This window comes from Mastigoproctus giganteus, chromosome 3 (assembly GCF_048544385.1).
Source record: "Mastigoproctus giganteus isolate SK-2022 chromosome 3, ASM4854438v1, whole genome shotgun sequence".
Classification (NCBI taxonomy): Eukaryota; Metazoa; Arthropoda; class Arachnida; order Uropygi; family Thelyphonidae; genus Mastigoproctus; species Mastigoproctus giganteus.
In genome coordinates, this window is record NC_143577.1 from 258987539 (window position 1) to 259007574 (window position 20036).

The 20036-nt window shown below is 40.2% G+C and overlaps 1 protein-coding gene across 1 annotated transcript in view; it reads right to left on the minus strand.

Moving 5' to 3' along the window:
* Nucleotides 1-20036, minus strand: part of LOC150089104 (chorion peroxidase-like) — a 149609-nt gene that overhangs the window by 36025 nt on the left and 93548 nt on the right. Inside the window, exon 7 of the mRNA XM_090371062.1 lies at nucleotides 320-421. Within this exon, the coding sequence (XP_090227188.1) occupies nucleotides 320-421 (102 nt within the window). The remainder of the gene's footprint in view (nucleotides 1-319; nucleotides 422-20036) is intronic.

Genomic DNA, 20036 nt, shown 5'->3' on the forward strand with positions numbered 1-20036 from the left:
CATAAATGGAAACAAAATTCTGTAAGAAATGCAATCTAAAAAAAGAATGAAACTGAGTTTAACCACGTTGAATTCAGTTTTATTCAGAACGCTTTCTCAACCACAAAGTCCGAACTCGTCAACAAGATTTCGGGTGATTGTGGTGGAGAAAGCTGAACATCTTTAGGGTTTCATCTTAGGAAGAAGCTTAATTCTGATTGCGCGAAGCGTGTAAACTTAAAACGAAATGACAAAAAGTTAAAACAGATAATTAACAAACTTTGTCCCGAACTGATCATCGCGAGTGAATAAATAAATAAATTCTGAGCAAAATACTCACCGTCTCTCGGGTTCAGCAACGAAAGCGCTTCGGAGGTTGATCTTCCGTAAATATGCGAACCGTCAATAAAATGCGTTTGCGCGTTCAGCTGCTCACGTGGACCTTAAAGTAAGAAGAGAGAAATTAAAGAATTTGTTTCGTTATTCTCATAATCTTGTGGGAAAAGTTCGTTGCAAAACAACCTTTTTAAATTTGACCGCCCCCCCCCCCTTTGCATTCTGCTCGCAGCTCTCGTTCACAGCGAATAGGGCTGAATCGAGGCCGTTTTCATTCCACTGACCTTAATATCAGGACGTCACGCGCTGGGGCAGTCCAATATTTATTTTTTCCCACGCTTTTTGTCGAAAGAAGAGAAAAACGAACTAAGGCATGTTATCCTCGAAGCGCTAGTCTCTAAGTTAATTAAGCTAAACGAATTTGAAATCTCTTCGTTCGGTTCTGCTATCAAGTCATAATTTTGTCATTCAGCGCTTCATTTAATTGCTTTGTTTTGAATTGTAATAAATAATGAAAGAACGAAGATTATTTTCAAAAAAACAATTCTTTGATAGCAAAAAATTTCAGTCATGTGTATGACTGAAATTTTAACAAAATATTTAGCATTAGCATTAGTAGAGGCATATGATGCAAGAAAGCAAGCTTATGCAGCATCAGCCAAAAAAAAAAAAAAAACTTCCACTTCACCCCTCCGTTCGTTCGAAATACCTGTCCAGCTGAGCCTTAAATTTATTTAGGCTCTCAAACTCCACAACAAGGGATGGAAGTCTGTTCCACCAACCACCCGCTGGCTAAAGGCAAATTTCCGCACATCTTTCCTACATCTGTCTTTTCTCAATTTGAATTTATACCCTCTCAGGTGATTATTCTGGGCTAGAGGAAGAATCCCATCAGCATTGAGCAGGCTTAAACCATTCAAGGCTTACACCTCTATCAGATCACCTCGCTGGTGCCTAGTCTCCAGACACTGTAATTCGCAAAACTTAAGCCTTTCTTCGTAAGAGCACCCCTTTGTTCCATTCACTAATCTTCTTGCCCTTCTCTGTGCTCGTTCCAGCAACTCTACATCTTTCTTGAAATGAGGCCTACAGACCTGTATACAGTACTCTAGGTGTGGCCTGACCATTGTCATATACAAGGGAATAATCACCTCCTTATCCCTGCTAGAAAAAGTCCTGTATATCATTGACAAGACACAATGAGCTACTCTTGCAGCCCGTCTGCACTGCTCAGAGAATTTCATATCTGCCTGCACAACGACCCCCAAGTCCCTTTCATTCTCTACCACCGCCAGTGTAGTACCACTGAGTTGATATGTTGCTCTGCAGTTGCTGTTTCCCATATGTAATGCTTTACATTCGTCAATGTTAAACTTCATTTGCCACTTTTCAACCCATCTGCCCAAGTTATCTAGATCCTGTTGCAGTAGCACACTGCCATTACTGTCCTTGACAACCCTGCCAACCTTTGTATCGTCTGGAAACTTGGGCATTAAGCTTGATATACCATCATCAATATCATTTATAAATACAGAAAACAATAAAGGACCCAATACTGAGCCCTGAGGGACTCCACTAATAACATTAGTCCACGATGAGCAGTGTCCATTGATTACCACTCTCTGTCTTCCCCCCCTCAGCCACCCCTTTATCCACAGCAGCAATTTGCCTCCAATGTCACACTGCTCCAATTTGTGTAGCAGTCTTCCATGTGCAACAGTATCAAAAGCCTTTCTAAGATCCAAGTATATAATATCAAAGTTATTCCCTGCGTCCAGTTCCTTTGTGACTGCATCATACCTGCATGATACATCATACATATGGCATTTACATGAGATATTAATAAAACCGTAGTTTCAACAGAACTAAATTTAACAAAATAGTAGTCAGTAAGATAAAAGAGATTAGGATAAAAGAAATCAGTATTTCTACGAGTAATTAATTAGTTCTAATTTTACGAGTTGTATGTGGGCGTAACTTTCCGACTGACTTTTATTTTTTTAGCCTTTTGATTTTGCAAAAATATTTACAAATAAATTCGACGTTATTTTTAGGTAACTTCTCGCTAATTCTGAATGTCAATGTCACAACATTTTTAGAAATGAGATTCACCATTTCAAACTAATTCAATCGCATCTCGGCGGCCCAGAGCCGTGCCGAGGGTGAGGCAAACGAGGCCCTTGCCGCAGGCTAAAAGCTGAAAGGGGCGCCAAAAGAAAGATTAAATAATTACCAATGTTACCATAGGGCGCAATTTTTCATTCTTGCCTCGGGTCTTAAAATGGATTGGCACTGCCCTGAGACAGCCTACTAAACTTGTCTTCCATTTTTAACGTCAAATTTGTATCTAAATTTAAAATACGAATTATGCGATCCCCATACAAATTATGCGATTGCCATGTAGGTAACTATCAAGTTGAACTTTGAATATATTCAAAGTGTCAACTTTGAATATATTCTGCGGAGGCAACTTGTGCCAGTAATCAACACTGTCTGGCTAAAAGAAAACTTCCTATAATCTAACCTCTTCCCTTGAAATTTAAATTTATGGTCGCTACTTCTGGAATTCTTTATAAGAGTCAAAATTCAGCCTTCAATCATTTTAATATCCCTTCTCAGAGACTAGTAAACCTTGATCAAGACCCCGCCCCCTCTAAGGTGCCTGGTTGCTCTGGTTGTTCCACATATTCGGAGTCTCTCCTCATATGGTCGCCCTTTTGCCGATCTCACCATTCCCGTCTTAGGACCGTTTCAAAAAGCTCGATGTCTTTTTTCAGGTGAGGTCTCCATACTTGGACACAGACTTCCAAATGCAATCTTACAATTGCCTTATAAAGTGTGATTATGACCTCCGTCTCTCTACAGGAGACTGTTCGGTATCATTTGTCCGACATCGTGAGCTTTCCTGTCGGCCTGTTCACACTTCTCAGAAAACTTCATATCTGCCCGTATCGTAACTCCAGATCCTTCTCTTCCTCTACTAATTCTAATTCACCCCCACCAAATGTATAAGTTATTTTGCTATTGCTATTCCCCAAGAGTAAGAACTTCCTTTTGCAGCATTAAAACGTAGTGCCCCTTTTCAGACCATTCCTGAAGCCTATTCAGGTCATCCAGAAGGAGCGCTACTTAGCATTGATAATTAACAACTCTCACAATCTTTACGTCGTCTGCAAATTTTGATATCACGCCCTTTATTGGTCCGTTGATGGAAAACAAACCACAATGGTCCAAGAATAGATATTTGTGGGAAATCACTTCTGCCTTTACGCCAATCTGAAGAACATCTATTAATCACAAACCTCTGCCTTCTGCCCTGCAACTGAAATCCATTTTAGAATGTTTCCAGTAGTTCCAACGTGTTCTGGCTTGTACAGTAACCTTTCAAGAGGTACAATGTCAAATACAACTAAAATCTAAATAAATAACTTCCATATTTTTCCTTACATCTAGCTCTTGAGTAACTGCGTCAAAATAGCTTGAAAGATTAGTTCAACATGATTTTCCTTAACAAAAAAACATTTTGCGTGTCCTTCAGAATGCCAATTTCTCTAAACTGTCTGTGGATTGCACTCTTAATCATTGCTACTAAGATTTTCCCAACCACTGGTTGCTCTAGTAGTTCAGAATAATCCGAAGTTACCGACTTCACTCTTAGAATCGCCTTTCTGTATTTGCGAAAGGTTGGCACTTCTCCAGTCCAAGGGAATCTCTCCAAAGTCGAATGATACCCTCATAATTAACCGTAATGGTTCACTATGCTCTCTGGAGCCCTCCTCAAATTATTGGGTATATGCCATCAACTCCAGGAGCCTTACTGGCTCCGGGATTGATAGCACATACTCAATGGCCTGAAGGCTTAAAAGTTTTTCTAATAAACAGTCATCTCTAATTTGGATATCACTAATTACATAAGGATCAGCCTCACTCGTACAGCCCCTCTTAGCCAAAAGGGTCTTTCATTAGCATTAGTATTAGCAGGCAGTGGCAAATGATGCAAGAAACTACGCTTATAGCATCAGCCAAAAAAAAAAAAAAAAAAAAACACCTCCCATTTCACAATTTTATTCCCACCCCCAACAGTTTGTATAGTTTTTCCTGGAATTAATTTAAACTATCAATGTCCACAACAATGGACAGAAGTTTGTTCCAACTATCAACCACCCGTCGAAAGAAAACCTTCCACACATCTATTCCGCAACTATTCTTCCTGATTTTGAATTTGTGCCACTAATGTGTCTGTGAGGTCTGAGCAAGAGGAAGAACCCATCAGCTTTCAGGTTGCCAATCTATTCAACCTAATACGCCTCTTGAGATCATCCCCCACGTGCTTAAGTCTCCAGATGCTGCAATTTGCAGAACTGAAACCTTTCCTGGTAAGAGCAACCCTTTGTTCCCTTCACTGATCTCGTTGCCCTTCTCTGTACTTGTGCCAGCAGCTCTACATCCTTCCTCTAGACCTGTATACAGTACTCAAGGTGTGGCCTGACTATTGCTTTATACAAGGGGTAATCACCTTATCCCTGCCAGCAAAATTCCTACATACCATTGACAAAACCCATGAGCTGGCCTGTTTGCATTGCTCAGAGAACTTTATATCTGCCTGAACAATTACTCCCAGTTCTCATTTTCCACTACCTTGAGTGAAGTACCAAACAGTTGGTACGTTACTCTGGGGTTACTGCTGCCCGTATGCAGTACTTTCAATTAACGTAAAATGTTTTTCCTTTTTCTTTTTTTATTTACTTTCTATTCGCCTTTTTTACTTTTTATCATTTTTACTTTTTATTCGCCTTTGAGAGCTGTCACCTCAACAAGTCACCCTATACTTTTGCCACTACTATAGTTGTAGGGTGATATTCACTTCGTGTAGAAGGCTGTTTCCTTTTTTTTTTTTTTTTTAGCGTACGCCGCGCTAGGGAAAACAGCAGTTGAAACACTGTTCCATCTTTATGAGTCCGGCTGATTCACAGAAAGAGATCGTTTTGGATGGAACCTGATAACTACGGGGTGATTGCTGTCTGGAAATTCCTTGTGTAGGAACGAAGAGACTTTAGACCTAGTGACTACCGCTGGACAGTCTGGAAATGCCACCCCATGCAGATGTGAAGTTCCTCTTTCTCCTCATGAATTCCATTTTTTACTGGTCAGGACTCCGAAATAACAGTCCCCAGGATTTTCTTTTCCCCACAAAATTAGCCTTTTGACCAATAGAAGGATTGGAAACTCAAAAAGGGAGGGGGGCATACATATATGCAGAGGGGAGACAAAGAAAGGGAAGAAAAAAAGAGCGCGAAGGCAGAGTGACAGGACAGAGAGAGAACAGAGACGGACAGAAGAAAAACTAGGAGAAAAATCTAGAGAGAGACGGACAGAAGAAAAACTAGGAGAAAAATCTAGAGAGAGACGAACGCTGAGGAAGCTTTTTTTTTTTTTTTTCGGGATTATCTGACCATAAGAGACGTCTCGCGAGTCTTATGCCGCTGGCTCCTGCTCTCAACTGCCAACCCCTGAACATACCAAGGAGTATTCTGGTAAGTTTCACTCCATGTTTGTAATACGATAACTAGCAGAATAAAAGTGTCGAACATTAAGACCTAACCTCTTATTAACTAGAGTCCAGTGAAAACAACCCTCCTCCTAGGTACCACTATGGTAGCATCTATTTTATCACACTTAGAACTAGAATTTAAGGTTAAAAAGATCCACTTGTATAAATGTAATACTATTAGTTGTGATTGTCAAACCTATATGGCATCCTTACACTCTTGTACCCAGATATTCGGACAGTGAGATGACTGTCGGCGCCAGAGAGTACGAGCAACAGTGCCAACTAAAGGTTACATGAAGAACGCAGACAAATTTATATATATCATTATCATATTAACCTATTGTTTATCCATTAATAAGAGATACAGAGTTCTTATTTAACTGTTCGAAAGACACCATACTTGATTTTTATATCTATTTGTATGCTACAATTAATAAATCAAGTTTTGTTTAATCATCCTTGCCTCTTAGCCATTCTCTTGCTACACGTTATCCACAGCACGAGTTTTATTTTAAAAGACCCATATTATGCGGCATTTGAGGTCTAACTAATGGAAAGATTTCAGAATGAATAAACACAACACCGATTTTGATGTTGCGAGTCTATTCTCCACGATTCGGAATAGATCTTGAGAACACGAGATTGTTGTCCCAAAGTATAAACCACTAGTCGATCCTATAAAACACAGGCGTTTTCTGGAACATATACATTAGTGATTAGACTTGCCCGGAACCTTATTGTACACATTGAATGGTGAATAATAGTAAGAGCTGATGGCCTTATTCTCCATTGGCATGATGTCCAGCAAGCAAGCACACAATAACAGAGAGCCTTGTGGAACATTTATCAATCTTAAACTTCAATCGCCTTTCTTAGCTCATCTGTTCAACTTTTATAGATCTCATTACAGTAGCATATTAACCACTCTGCCTACCTTTTCCACAAACTTCGTCATTATGACTTTATCAATATCTTAGATAAATATAGAAAACAGCAATGAGCTCAAGATCGAATCCTGATTACTACATGAAGGGCAACGTTCGTTGATTACCACTCTCGGTCTTCTTGCACTCAACGATCTCTTTATTTATATCAGCAAGTTGCCCTTAATGCCACACTCTTTCAATTTACGCAGCATATTTTTTTATGTGCAACAGTATCAAAAGCTTTCCTTAAATCCAAAGATATGATATCAAAATTATTTCAGTTCCTTTGTGACTACATTGTCGTAACAAATCAAATTTGTCAAAAAAGATTTTCTTTTAACAAACCCATGCTGTTTCTGGAGTATAATTGCGGCTTGGTCTAAATGATCTTGAGTTACTTCTTTTACCAGTGACACCATTATTTTTCCTGGAACAGAAGTTAAACTACTGGTGTGTAATTAGACTTGTCACCTTTTGATCTCCCTTTGGAATTGGAGATACATTCGTACATCTCCAGTTCGCGGGTCCCTCCCTGAATTCATGGATACTCTCATAATTATGGCTATGAGTTTGCTTACTCTCTTCGTTGTCCCCCTTAAGATAATTGGGTAGATCCCATCCATACCAGGTTCCTTTCTTATGTTAACTTCAACAATTTCACTTCCACTTTCCTCTCAGTTATTACAAAATAATTTATTTCCTTGTTAGATCTTGATAAACTTCTGGATTACTCTTCCCTAAAGAATTCGTGATGTGTGAATGCAGATCCAAAATACTCATTCAGTTTTTCAGAAACATGAGCAGGATCATCAACACTAAAACCATCTATATCGAGTGGATCAATTCGATCCATCTCCATTCTAGTGTTCACATAAGGAGTCTGAGCTGTTTTTCTTTGCATCCTTTGCATTTCTCGTAATCTGCCTTCGCTTGCCTAAACTTGATTACAGACTGGTTTATATTTACCTTAGTCTTTTGTGTCACCCGATAATTCACATACACTCCATGCATCTTTCTTCTGTGTCACGAGTTACATCAGTTCATCTGACATCCATTTAGGCCTATACCTTAAAGAGTATTTGGTATGAGAAGCCTAGTAGCTTCCATGACTAATTCCTTGAACGCTTTTAATTTAGAATTTGCTGATGGTAGCGTCATCAGTTGGTCCCACCGTACAGAATTTAAAAACTGTCTGAGATCACTGTAGTTACCTTTATGAAAGCAGAAACTCCTTCTCTTTACTCCTGATGGCGGTTACATCTTTATGTAAATCCCATCAGCACACTGTGATCACTGCCACCTAGTGGTTCCTTTATACGCAGATTCTTAGTTCATGAATAATCATTTCTGATAATCAAATCAAGAGTATTACTCCCTCTGGTTGCCTCTCGAACATGCTGCTGTGTAGAAACAATCATCCAATAAATCCACAAAAGCCTTGCTAGTGTGTGAGTGACCAAACCACAAGTTCCAGCCAATATCTGTAAAATTAAAACCCTCCCATTACAAGTCATTCTGATTTATTGGTCCATTCCATTTCTCTCTACAGTTGCTCATTATACTCATCAAAGTCATTATGCCTATAACACACACCTACTCTCATTTTTCCTTTCCCAGTGCTTATGTCACACCAAACTGACTTAACATTGCGCCAGCCTCCCATGTCAACTGGATGAACTTCCTTAGATTTTATGTTTCCTAACTATTTCTTATTTACCCTAACACAGTCCATGTATTTGCTTCTTTCATGATGAAAGCAAATACATGGACTGTGTTCCCGGCAGTTCTTAAAATCCCCACCACCTTGCTTTCAAGGCTGTTGGTGTTCATTCCAATAATCAGCAAAACTCGATGCGAAGTACCATTTCAATTCTTCAGCAACGTCAGCTGGTTATTTTAAGACTTTCCCACGCCAGTATTCAAGCGCTTTATCGGATTCGTTGTTTTCGCACACAATAAAAATTCCTCGTTTCAATTCTTTCCTCTCTTAGCCAGTGCTTTCTTGTACTCAGCTTAACATAACCTAACCTAATTTGTGGTACTATTTCAGATCAATTTGTAGCTGTTGGAGGCGTCAATACTTTTCATCTCTCTGTAACTGCCCCATGCTATCTTTTTCTGCTGAATTTTTCCGGCCAACCACGCAGTCATCCATTACGGCATCCTCCTGCTGCAATATTTTCTTAATGGTTTGTATGTGGTAATGTTTTCTGTGGTTTTTGCTTTTTACGTGTTGTCATGTTATCTAATTCGTGAGTAACGGTGAGGTCAAGAACAGTCTCGCCCCTATCTCTGACACAGGCTGGTACAAATAATAATCATCTAGTTCATTTTAAAATTTTGTTCCCCCTGGTGAGTTCCCCCCACTTGTTCCAACCAATTCGGGGCAGATTGAATTATCCATAATTTCAATTCGATCAGGTGTCAAGTGGTAAAATCCAGCGAGCACACATTTTCAGATGCTCTGCAGCAGTAGAAATTGATCGGATGATTTAAACATTCTGATCATTAAACGTATTTGTTTAAGTTGTGCGTTTTTGGCCGAGATGAATGTTAAAATATGAGATGTATTCATGAATATATCGTTAAGTCATGTCGGACAAGACGAACTTGAAGTGAGCAAAATTACTTCGAATTACCCAATCCCCCTCCTCCTCCTCCCCATTTTACTGAGTATATCAGTTTACCTTGGCCTAAACATGCACAATACGAGCGTGAGTTTTTCGATTGTAATCTCTGTTGGTATACTAGCAAAGATATTCTCACCTTTTTTATGTAAGCCTCTTCTCCTGTTACTTTTTAACAAGGCAATGAAATTGCTCTAGAAAACAGCTTCGGGTTGCATATCACTGTACACTTTCTAGTAACCTCAGACACACTGGTTTAAATTAAACCTTATTAAAATAAATAATAAATAGATATATGCATAAATAAAATACTAAAACAGATATAAAATAAAAGCGATAAAATATATGTAAGTAAAAAGCAATAAAATAGGATTGCGTTTTATTACTTTTTACTTATATTTTAACGCTATTTACATTTTAATATTTCATTTATGTACAGTATATTATTTAATTTATTAAATCTGTTTATTGCTCTGTTCAAGAGCCACTTGAACCACGTAACCACCGCCGGTGGGTACATGGAGCACATGCATGCTTAACTTGAAAGGCACAGAGCTAACAGCGTTTATTATTTTACATACTTGAAAGTTGTGCAATACCGAAGTGTCCCGAATTAAAGGATATTATTTTATCAAAAGTGCTGTAAATTACAAAACCATGAGAAATATGTACAAAAATATAAAGGATTGAGACAGTCCATCACCGGTTGTTGCCCGTGGCATCTCTTCAATCTTGATTGTCCTAGTGCTGACAGCCAGGCGTCTTTGGAGTAAAAGATGCCAAGAGAGGGGACCATCGAAAGCTTCACTTCATTTTACATTCATTGTGTCATGGGAAGCATTGCCGTGGCAATTTTCCTTCTGGTGGTCTGTCTTAACTGTAAGTTTGTATACGTGTTCGTGTATGCTGCTGGCAGAATTTATCCAAGTCGTTGGCTAGATTACTCTCTATCTAGCCATCGACCGCTCTACTATTGTTGATCAAATCTACTGTGTTTCCTGGGTCTCAAGCCTTTCAAGTTGTTGAAACTGATTCTGAGTGGGAATCAGTTTCAACAACCTGAGCCTTGGATCCACTTGATTTCTTCCGGCAATGCGGGGAGTTTTTATTAGATCAGTGATGTCAGGGGTGTCCTGTCCTCCCGTGATTACTTTGGAAAGTGTAAGAAGGTTTGCTGCCACAATCTGTTGTTTCCATGGGGTGACTTCGAGATTTATGTAGAGTTTGGCCCTAGAAATGGTGTACTGGTTGCTACTCCATCAGTTAAGCGATTTCAGGAGCCAGTATTCCAGGCTGAGGAACTTGTTGAAGTGTGTTGTGGGAGCAGAGGACCAAATGGTTGCTGTATAGAGAGCTATGGGATAGAGACATCGGACAACATGTTTCTTTACCAGTTCGGCCTCATGAATTCTCGTTAGTTGCTGCGGATCGCCCACATAGCGGAGTACATTTTGGTTTTTGTGTTCAGGAGGTGACACTGGAATATATGTCTATTTATTATTTATTGTAATAAAATTTAACTGAAACCAGTCTGTCGATCGTTTTTAGAAAGTATATAGTAATGAAATTCCTTTCTTTTTTTCTTTTTTTTTTTTGCACGCCTTCTTCTTCTTTAATGCTGCCGAATGGCGTTTGCGACTTCGTTTTGATATTGTTCTCTGTCTAGCGCTGCGTGTAGAATTTGTGCTGTTGTCATGTGAAGCCAGGTGTTGATGTTATCTAGCCATGCCATTTTTGGTCTGCCTGGGCGTTTCTTGCCTTCGATCTTTCCCTCCAGGATGAGTGGTAGTAGGTGATATTTTTGTTGGTTCCTAGCGATGTAACCTAGGTATTTGCATTTCCTGCTGATGATGGTTTTGAGCAGGTCCCGTTCCGTGTGCATGTCCTGCAGGACCTTTACGTTGGTTTTCTTGGCTGTCCACGGAATTTTCAGCATTCTTCGGTAGAGCCACATTTCGAAGGCCTGGAGCTTTTCTGTAGTGGCTGATGTTAGAGTCCAGGTTTCTACACCGTAGAGCAGTATTGGCCAGATGTAGCATTTCAATGTGCGTAATTTGAGCATGATGTTCAAGCTTCTGTCGGTGAGGAGGGTTCTCCATTTGGTGAATGCCTGCCTGGCTTGTTCAATTCTGCTTTTGATTTCGGCCTCATGGTTCAGCTGGTCATCAATGAGTACTCCGAGATACTTGAAGCGGTGTATTTGCTCTAATTTTTCGTTGTTTAGTTTGATGGTGATTTTGCTTGCAGTCCTGCTGACCTTCATCACCTTTGTTTTCTTTTTGTTGATTCGTAGCCCCCATGCTTGGCTTTCTATGTCCACTTCGTTCAAGATGGTCTGTAAATCTTGTTCTGAATCCGCTATTAGTGCTGTGTCATCGGCATATCTTAAGTTATTGATGTAGTGTCCGTTAACTTTTATGCCGATGTTCTTGTCAGCCAGTGTTTGGTCGAAGATCCTTTCCGAATAGATGTTAAAAAGAATGGGAGATAATGGACAGCCTTGCCGGACGCCTTTCTTTATTGGAATTGGGTCTGTCAGGTCGTTGTCATAGCGAAGCCGGGCTGTTTGATTCCAGTAGAGAGTTGTAATAAAGTTGATATCGTTGTTTTTCAAGCCCAAGTTTTCTCAGTCGGTCAATTAGACGGTCGTGGTCTACTGAATCGAAGGCTTTCTCGTAATCAATAAAACATATATACACGTCTTTTTGATGTTCATAGCACCTTTGTAGCAATATTTGTAAACAGAAAATTGCTTCTCTGGTGCCTAGTCCCCTGCAGAATCCGAACTATGTGTTTCCTAGTGCACTTTCGCACTTACATCTTATCCTTTGCTGAATCACCTTGAGGAAGACTTTTAGCACCTGGCTCATTAGACTGATCAGCCTGAAGTCTTCGCATTTCCGGCTGGTAGCCTTTTTTGGTAGGGCCACAAAGATGGATTGGAGCCATTCGGATGGAATGTCGTAGTTGTTGTAGATTTGATTGAACCATTTCGTTAGTTGTTGGATGTTGCTGTAGTCTAGTTGTTTCAGCAGTTCCACATGAATCTGATCAGGTCCACAGGCCTTGCCAGGCTTTGTTATTCGGATGGCATGTTCCACTGCAGATGTTAATATGTGGAGATTGTCTTCCTGTGTTTGTTGTTGCGTTTCTGCCGGTTTTCTGTTGGTGCCGAACAGATTGTATATATAGCTCTTCCAGGTGTCGAGTTTGGCGTGTTTGCTTAGTATAGGTTGATTGTTGTCCGTATATAAACTTGGGATAGGAGCCGGTTTGTAGATGTTTCCAGCTTCTTTAAGCTTCTTGTGCAGGTTATAGTTGTCATTTTTCTTGATTAGGTCTTCGATTTCTGCACACTGATCTTCCATCCATTTTTCCTTCGCCTTCCGGATTTCCTGTTTGATCTTTTGTTGTATTTCTTTGTATTTTTCCCGGTTGTTGTTGCTTTTGAATATTCTCCGTTCATCCATTAGGTCTAGTATGTGCTGGATCATCCACCGTTGTTTCTTTTTCGACGCCTGATGTCCTAGAAGGGTTTCTGCTGTTTCATTGATGCACTGTTTGAGTGAACGCCCGAATGCTTGCACGTCTGTTGTTACTGCTTCGATCGATCGGATTGTAGTGTTGAGATGAAGCTGTACTTGTCGCCTGTTGATGTTGTTCTTCAGTTTCTCCAGGTCAATTCTTTTTGTTGTGCTTGTGCGTTTGACTGCTCGTAATTTGAGACGTAGTGTTGCTATTACTGGGTTATGGTCTGATGATATGTCAGCTCCAGGGTAAGTTTTTGCCTTGAGGACACTTGACTTATATCTGATGTTAATTAAGATGTAGTCAGTTTGGTTCCTGACGATATTGTTGTCAGAGTCTTGTGGTGAGGTCCAGGTGTATAGTCGTCGAGGTGGTAGTTTGAACCAAGTGTTGGCAATGATAAATTTTTCTTCTTGGCAGAACTGGACGAGTCTGTCGCCTCGTTCATTCCGTGTCCCCAAGCCATGTTCTCCGACTATGTTTTGTAGCTTTCCTTGACCGATTTTGGCATTAAAGTCACCGAGGATGACCGTCATGTCGTGCTTCTTCAGCGACTTTAAAGTGTTGCTTAGCTTGTCGTAGAACAATTCAATTTCTTGATCGTCTTTGTCCGCTGTTGGTGCGTAGACCTGGAGCACATTCAGGTTGATCTTGTTGCCTGCTAGCTGTAGTAGTGCGATTCGTTCCGATATTGGGGTGAAACTGGTGACTTTGTTGGCCAGTTGTTTGTGGACAACGAAAGCGACGCCGTACGTTTGCTTGGTGTTCTCTTCTCCTCCGGAACAGAAGACGTGGTGGTCGTTTGATATAAACTTCTTTGTTCCAGGCCATTTGGTTTCACTTAGCCCAAGTATGTTGATGACGTTCCATTTCTTGTAAAGCATTGGCTAGTTTTCCTGGTTGTTGTAGGCTTTTAACGTTCCATGTAGCTAGTTTCAGAAAATTCTTCGACGCAAGCTCGGAGATTCTTAGCACCCCTGTCCCATTCAAGGGACGCCGATATTTTGCTTGCTATCATTGAATTTTTCAAGGGAAGGATAATCCAAGTAGTTTCCCGTTGCTTTCTTGGATCACAATTTAGTTGAAGAGGTCGTGTGTGGACCTTTTGAAGCGGGTTTCGTCTGACGTCTCCACTGAAACCTTTCCGCCATGGGAGGCCCTTCTGGGAGCATATATCTTTCGGTGCTTTAGTAGTTTAACAAATTAAACTACTAAACCTGCCGCAGCCATATAAATGGAGTAGCTCTTATTCAGTGATGAAGCTGCCTGGTGATGTCATAATTTTACGCAATTTATGCCGAATTTCTAGTCACCACTGACCAAGCAGGTGGCACTGCTGTAGTTTTATCTCCTGGAAACATCCAAATGGCTGACTCGGTAAATTTTTGCACGCCTATGTGTGCGAAATTTGACATGCCTATGTGTTCCCACGGCCTCGGAATACAGCAGGTATTAAATAAATAAATAAATAAATAATTAATCTAAAGATAACCGTAATTAGTTAAATAAAAAGAATTTCCAGACCGTTGTTCCACATTTACGCATCAACTTGAGGAAGATAGCCTCCCCCTCCCCCTCACCCATCCCCCACTGTCGCTTCCTGTGTCCATCTAGCGACTCCCACAATCTTCTTTTTCTTCTATTTCGACAGTGTGCTAGGCAGAATTCCCCTATAGTTCTTTACTTGTTTTGTTTAATAACCTCTACTTTTTGGCCAGCGTTTGGTTTGTATGCGTAACGAGTAGTACACTGGAGAATGCTGTTAGAATGATCAGATCAAGAAGCGTAGCACACGCTTCTTGATTAGACCGGGGTTCGAGCCCGTCACCACCAAATACGGAGGATGCGGAAAGGTCAGGGAATGACCACCGTATATTCCCGGAGCAATATGGCCTTAAGTTGCTAATGCTCCTAAAAACCAAAAAAACAAACAAACAGACAAACAAACCTGCTAGTTTAACTTGTGTTCCGGGGAAAATAATGGAGTCATTGGTTAAGAAAGTGATCCAGGATCACCTAGACAAGACTGCAGTAATAGTTAAGACACAGCATGGGTTTGTTAAGTCATGGGGTAGTCTTTGCCTGACCAATTTGATTGGATACTATGATGTGGTCACAAAGGAACTGGATGCAAAAAGTAATTTTGATATCATATACTTGGATTTCAGGAAATCCTTTGACACTGTTCAGCCAGGAAGACTGCTTTATAAATTAGACCGGTATGGCAGGTTTGCTGCAATGGATAAAAGGATGGTTGAGTGGCAGACGGCAGAGAGCACTAATAAATGGACACTGCTCTATGTGGGCCAATATTATTAGTGGATTTCCCCAGGGTTCGATGCTGGGCCCATTATTGTTTTGTGCATTTATCAGTGATACCGATGATGGTATATAAGGCTTAGTCTCCAAGTTTTCCGATGATAAAAAGGTTGCAGGGTTGTTAACGACAGTAAAGACAGTATGCTACTGCAATTGGATCTAGAAAAGTTAGACAGATGGGCTGAGAAGTGGCAACTGAAGTTTAATCTTGACAAATGCAAAGTACTGCATATGGGTAGCAGTAACCCAAGAATGAAAAAGACACGGGGATAATTGTGCATTCAGATATGGACTTCTCTGAGCGGTGCAGACGGGCTACCAGAGCAAGTCATGGAGTTTTGTCAATATATATAGGAATTTTGCTAGCAGAGACAAGGAGGTGATTATCCCCTTGTTTAAGGCAATGGTTAAGCCACGCCTTGAGTACTGCGTACAGGTCTGGAAGCCTAATTTTAGGAAGGATGGAGATTTGCTGGAATGAGTACAGAGAAGGGCAACAAGATTGGTGAGAGGAACAAAGGGGTGCCCTTATGAGGAAAGGCTTAAATGCTGCAAACTGCAGCATCTGGAAACTAGGCACCTGCGAGTTGATCTGATTGAGGCATACAAAGTCTTGTATGGTCTGAGGGGGCATTGATTGAAATTGAGGAAAGACAATTGTAGAATAGATGTGCAGAAGTTTGCCTTTAGCCAGCGCTTAGTTGATTGCTGAAACAAACTTCGATCTATTGTTGTGGAAGTTGATATCTTAAATAAATTTAAGGCTGAACTAGACAAACATTTGGAGTCATCACTGGATGGGAAGGGGTTTTTTTTTGCTGATGCTATATAAGCATGCTTTTTTGCCTCATATGCCTAAACTAAAGCTAATATATTACAAATAGGCAGATGAGTTGGCTCTCGGTGGTGGCCCTAATATGACAGTTTTTAACACCCTCTAGTAGAAAAGTAAATTAGTGTGCATTCTAGCGAAAAATTTACAATTAGGCAAATAATAAGTATGGGGTGGCAAATTCCTAACGTGAAAATGCCTCATTGACTTCTAATGTCCATCAATATAAGCGCCAAACTTCCATTCAAAGATAAATTTAAATAATGTATGGATAAGGAAGTCCCGAAGGACTGCAATGTATTCGAAATAACCAATTTGGAATTAATCGGGGCCCCACTGTATTATGTTATGTACAGGGTGTCCCAAAAAGGTGTAACCAATTTTAAATGTTTGTAACAGATGTAATTTTAATGATAGAGACACAAAACCTGCGCTAAGTGTGAGAAAAACAGTTGAAGTTTTTACTGACATTCAACATGTACACCACTTTTCACACGAACAAAATCTAATCGGTAATAAAGTTCATCCCATGTTTTTTTCAAGGATGTCACGCTTAATCATGGTAATTGCATTTGTAATTCTGCGCTTTAAGTCTGCGATGTCTGCAACAGGGATCTTATAGATCGTGTCTTTGATGAATCCCCATAAGAAGAAATCACAAGGAGATAAATCTAGTGGCCACGCAATGGGACCATCACGCCCAATCCAACGGCCAGGAAACTTGTCATCAAGTGACCTCCTCGCACTCAAAGCCCAATGTGGAGGCGTTCCATCCTGTTGGAAAATAACCCCATTTGGCAGTTCATCCAATTGAGGATACACATAAAGCTCAAGCATGTCCTGGTAATTATCCGCTCTCGTAATTATCCGCTCTTACAGAAAAAGATTGCCAATATGTCTGTCTTACCGTGCTGACGTGTTTTAGTCAACTCCGTAATTTTTGATTTTAAGTGTTAACCCAAGAAAAGTATGCACACAGGATTATAAAGAACAGAGGATCACGCTGGTGAGAAATATTTGTCATTTACTTGGGAACATCGTCTTGTTGAAGTGTTATTTATCTGTATCCTTTGTTGCCAGACCGCATGGTCACCACGTGGCTGGCGGCAGGGCTATAGAGAGGCTGCCGTTATATAACGCGGCGGCCACGTCTCAACCTGACACCTTCACTAGGGAGGTGCTATAGCGACTGTAACTTTGGACAGTGACTGGGTCCCAACCGTCAACAAACTGAGTGATTTTATGAAGAAAGCTAATATGGGATATCGCGTATCCCCCCCTTGCCATAAACTTTCCATGGTAAGGCGCGAACTATCTTCTCGACTACACTACTGTAATTTGAATGCCACCATTGTGCTCGCCGCCCCCTAGAAATCCCCTAGAGAAGTAGTTCCACTCTTCTAGGGGTATTTTTGCATTGTCCCCCCCGCCAAAGTGAAGTGGGGGTTAGACAATATCTTTGAAAACTGTTTGTGCAGCAACAGATAAACCTACGAACTTGTGGTGGGTGACAACTGCCATCTTTTTAAAAGAGCTACCAGAATATACTGAAGCATTCCCGATTATCCGAACTCTCCCGATTATTCGGAATACGTAACAATGGAAGGGAGACACGAAAAAATTAAGGACTCCGGATGCAGAAACAAAGTGACGAACTGACAATAATAGATCAACCAGACAAGATGGAGGAGGTCCGTTCCGGGGCCACCTTAAGCAAGAGGAAAAACCGAAAGGAAGTGGATCCTAAATTTGACCCGCTCGCAGGCCGAAACAAGCGAACAACCTGAACAAACAGCATCACAAAGAGATGCAAACAATGAAAGACAACAGGAGCCACACCTGCACCATGCACTGCTGGAGGGCTCAGTCTATGAACAATCCCTCAGACTGAAAACGGCCCTAGAGAATATTTTACAAAATATGGTCACTTAATCAATAGGATTTGTTGGATTGGTGATTGGTGCTGGGAATGGGATTGGTCACTTAATCAATCAAAATATGGTCGCTTAATGAATGGGATTATTGAAAAGTAAACAAATCAGTAAAATAGCAAATCTGTTTTTGCTCATAATACAGCAGAAGATTTCATGCCCAGTTCTCTCTGTGACAAAAATTGTTAATTTTGTTTGGTGATTCCATACACGGAAAATCGGTGTATGAAGTAGCATACCAATAAAGGCTTTTAATTCATTCATATCCAAATCTCTCAGTTTGGATATTTTCTGGTTTTTATATATTTGCATCTCACAATTTGTATTTTTACAGTAAAGCACTGTAATATAACTTGTAACATGTCTTTTGAAAATAATAAATTCAAAATAACTGGATCAGCTGTATTGGCTAAATTAGCAGAAGGCTGCAAATTCCGGTAGTTTTACTACGATATTATGTTTTTGTGTTCTAGTACAATTGATAAAACTTTGGGAAACCATTTTAATCTGTTTTTGTCATAATAATGTTTCGCAGAACGTCCAGAATAGTGTTCTTCGTCACTACCATTACAGACATTTTATTCATTTTCTCCATCATTCTCGTCTTCACTGTCCACTTCAGCCTACGACTCATACCCATGATCACTCATTTCAGTGGTCCTCACTAACACCTTCTTGTTGATATAAAGCTGTTGAAAATTGCATGCTATTATTAATCTCAATTTTTTATGAATTTCGAAAAAAGGACAAAAAAAAAAGAAGTGGTTTGGTAATTAAAAATTAAAATTTTCTGTTTTCCGCAATGATGGAAAAACAAATTTTTGGCTGATGCTACATAAACTTGCTTTCTTGTATCATTTTCCCTTATTACTATAACTATTACATCTTAAATTTTCTTTTAAAGTGTTGGAAGCCTAAGCTAACAGGTTTATATATTACTTGATCATCATTTTTACTTTATTGGGTACTCTATGCACGTGTTTCATTTTATAATAGGAGAGCATTTGCTAGTAACATGGGGTCAGGCTTCAGAAGTTTTGGGCATACTCTAAAAATTATATGTAGCAAACCCCCAGGGGCTCACATCCGGTGATTATTGTCTTGGCACACCCAGGGTCCTGAGCTGGACATCATCATTCTTCTCTTTTTTAGTGATTCCTTTCTACTTCTCTCTCTCTCTCTCTCTCTCTCTCTCTCTCTCTCTCTCTCTCTCTCTCTCTCTCTCAGGGTAATAGAGAAATTTTATTTTTAGCTGGTGCAGCATAAGCCTCAGGCTTCTTTGCACCATATGGCTAATAATAATAATAATAATAATAATAATAAAAAATGGAGACAATCCTCCATGACACATACCTAGAAAGCCAAAAAAGCTACTACAAGTCTACAAGCCTATATAGAATGCGGGGCCAAACAAATGCCACAGCGTGCCCCGACATACTCAGAAGCGCTGAGGACCCATTAACGAATGAAGCTCAATCGACCGCAGAGGGGCACCAGAGCAAGAGAGCCCTATTACCCACACCAAACCTAGTGATTCTTAAACCTAAGGAGGCAGGTAAAATGTTCACAAGCGAAGAGCTTAAAACAAAGATAATGAACAACATGCGGGAAGACCTCAGGCACACGAGGATTAAAGGAATGCGAAAAATGAGAGACGTAGGGCTGGTGATAGAAACAGAAACCAGACAAGAAGCACAGAGCATAATAGAAAACCCTAAAATAGACGCCCTTGGTTTTAGGGCCCAGCCACCCAAAAGGAAAGGACCATCAATATTAATCTTTGATGTAAACCCGGAAGTTACAGCCGCACAGCTCGTGGAAGAACTATACTACAAAAACATACAAAAGGAAATACCAGATAAGGAACCGCATGATGTAATAACTCCAAAATTCCACATAAAGGCAAGAGGCGGAATCAATAATAGTTGGAGCGTTGAATTCAGCCCAGAAGCATGGCAAGTCTTAAAAGATAAGACACGAGTATACATAGAATGGGGCAGCTATCGC